At 36.3% G+C, this 2,204-nt stretch overlaps 1 protein-coding gene across 1 annotated transcript; it reads left to right on the top strand.

The window, feature by feature from the left end:
- Positions 1-1,097: 1,097 nt before the first annotated feature.
- Positions 1,098-1,679, top strand: LOC107712032 (CD276 antigen homolog). The gene is made up of 3 exons (XM_016517162.1): positions 1,098-1,138; positions 1,247-1,573; positions 1,663-1,679. The coding sequence occupies exons 1-3, from the start codon at positions 1,123-1,125 to the stop codon at positions 1,677-1,679; spliced, it is 360 nt and encodes a 119-aa protein (XP_016372648.1). The 5' UTR covers positions 1,098-1,122.
- The last annotated feature ends 525 nt before the right edge of the window (positions 1,680-2,204 follow it).

Genomic DNA, 2,204 nt, shown 5'->3' with positions numbered 1-2,204 from the left:
ATTAAAATAAATAAATACGGACTTGACGGATCCCCTTGTCTAATACCTCTATTAATGTTAAACCTCTTAGAAGTCCCAAATGGTAACGATACTGAACTATTTATGTCTTTGTACAACATCTCTATTAATTTAACAATTTATGACCAAAACCAAAAAACTTCAATGCATGTAAAATGAATTTGTTCTACAGTATCGAATGCCTTATAGAAATCAAGAAACAAAACAAACCCACCATCCTTAATTAAATATCCATAATCAATTAAATCTAAGACAAGTCTAATGTTGTTGCGTATTAACCTTCCTTTAATAAAACCAGATTGAGTTTCACTTATATAAATAGCCTCGAGGATATCTGCATTAGAAATGTCTTCCTTATAATCAGGACGCACTTTCTTCGTAATGTGCACTTTGCTGGGAGTAACAGGTAGATTCTCAGCACTACATTCATCCAAGAGACGCTTATTTGCTTCAACACACACTTCCATCGTATCAGCGTAATCATGATCATTTCTGTTACTGATCACGACCTTATCTTCAGCTTTTCTTCCTCTACCCGCCATCTTTAGATGATGAGAAACTAATTCGTTAAAAAACTATTAGGGAAAAGTATAAAAACACGAAGAAAACCTTTGAGACTCAGCTAGCTGTTTCACAATGCTGCTATCTAGTACACCATCTTGGCGGGAACCTGCCACTAGGAATTAATTTGGGAAAGGTTCCGAAGCTTTACAAATTAATGCTTTGAAAGCACCCATGACTTTTTTTTTCTTTAATATTAACACAGTTTATTTTATTATTTAACCTTTTGAGTCATGGGTTCCAGGTATTTGGTCTGATTATTTTCAAGTCACACAAATAGAAATCGAAATAAACAGTTCCTAACCTCGGCTAAATGCTAATTGCATAATAGCTACTATCATGAGCTGCAGACCACCCGTTAAAGATAAATGATAAAAATGTTTCCCATTTCCCCAGCTTTTTAAAATCAAAAATCATGTTTACAGTAATGCAGTAACCAAACAATGCACTTCAAGGGTTTAACAGCAGGAATGTTAATTTATAAGTTAAATAGTTAATTCTTTCTGTGTTTACAGGGGCTGTATTGTTTTACTTCATCTGGTAATGGTGATAAATGAAGGTTAGCACTAAGGATAAGTCTTTTAAAAATAAAACCTAGTTTGTTTGTTTTTTGTTTGTTTTTGTTTAGTTTTTCTGCATAAAAAACATGTTTCTTCTCTGTTTTCAGTGTCTCTGCAGGTCACTGTTAAGGGTGTCATCGGAGGTTCTGTGGTTTTACCGTGCTCCTCTAAAGAACCTCAGCTTACATCTGAAGACATTACAGTGAATTGGAAACACCATAACAGACTGAAAGTATATGGCATTGTTAAGGGTAAAGTCTCTGTGGAAGGACAGCATCCAGAGTACGAGAACAGAGTTGAAAGTGACTCTGAGCAGCATCTGAGAGGAAACTTCTCACTCAAACTCAAAAATCTGCGGTACAGCGATACGGGAAAGTACCAGTGCTACATCATAGATGACTCAGTAATTCAGACTGTGGAGCTACGTATCGAAGGTATGTGTGGAAAAAAAAATATATATATTTTTTTTTCTTATTTTTATTTAAAGAGGTCCTATTATGCCCTATTATGCCTCTTGATTTAGTTTTTGGGGTGTACTAGAATAGGTTGTCATGCTTGATTATCCAAAATAATCCATTATTTTTCACCTATTTTAAATTATTGCAGTTGATTATTGTACATTAGATTATTGTACATGTTTAGTTCCTGTTTCAATGAAACCCCTCCTTCTGAAACACGAAATGTGATTCTCTGGCCCAGTGTGTGAGTAAGGTCTAACTGCAGAACCGCAGAACCATACATCATAGCAGTGCGAGGACAACAGCGGCAGCCTAACAGTCTGATGCCGGAAGTGGGCGGAGTAACAGTATCAGATCAGAAGTGGGCGGAGTAACAGTATCAGATCAGAAGTGGGCGGAGTAAGGGTAATAAAAATCTCAGCTTACAGCTGAAGACATTACAGTGCACTGGAGACACAACGAGACCCTGAAAGTGTATGACATTATTAAGGGCAAAGTATCTCTGGAAGAACAGGATTCATCATATTACAACAGAACTGAAATTATCCGTGAGAAGTATCTGAATGGAAACTTCTCCCTCAAACTTAACAACGTTCAACACCGTGAT

The sequence above is a fragment of the Sinocyclocheilus rhinocerous genome, unplaced genomic scaffold, assembly GCF_001515625.1.
Source record: "Sinocyclocheilus rhinocerous isolate Xijiao unplaced genomic scaffold, SAMN03320098_v1.1 scaffold5529, whole genome shotgun sequence".
Taxonomy (NCBI): domain Eukaryota; kingdom Metazoa; phylum Chordata; class Actinopteri; order Cypriniformes; family Cyprinidae; genus Sinocyclocheilus; species Sinocyclocheilus rhinocerous.
The sequence above is the reverse complement of the archived record's forward strand: the minus strand, read 5'-3'. Positions and strand labels throughout refer to the sequence as shown.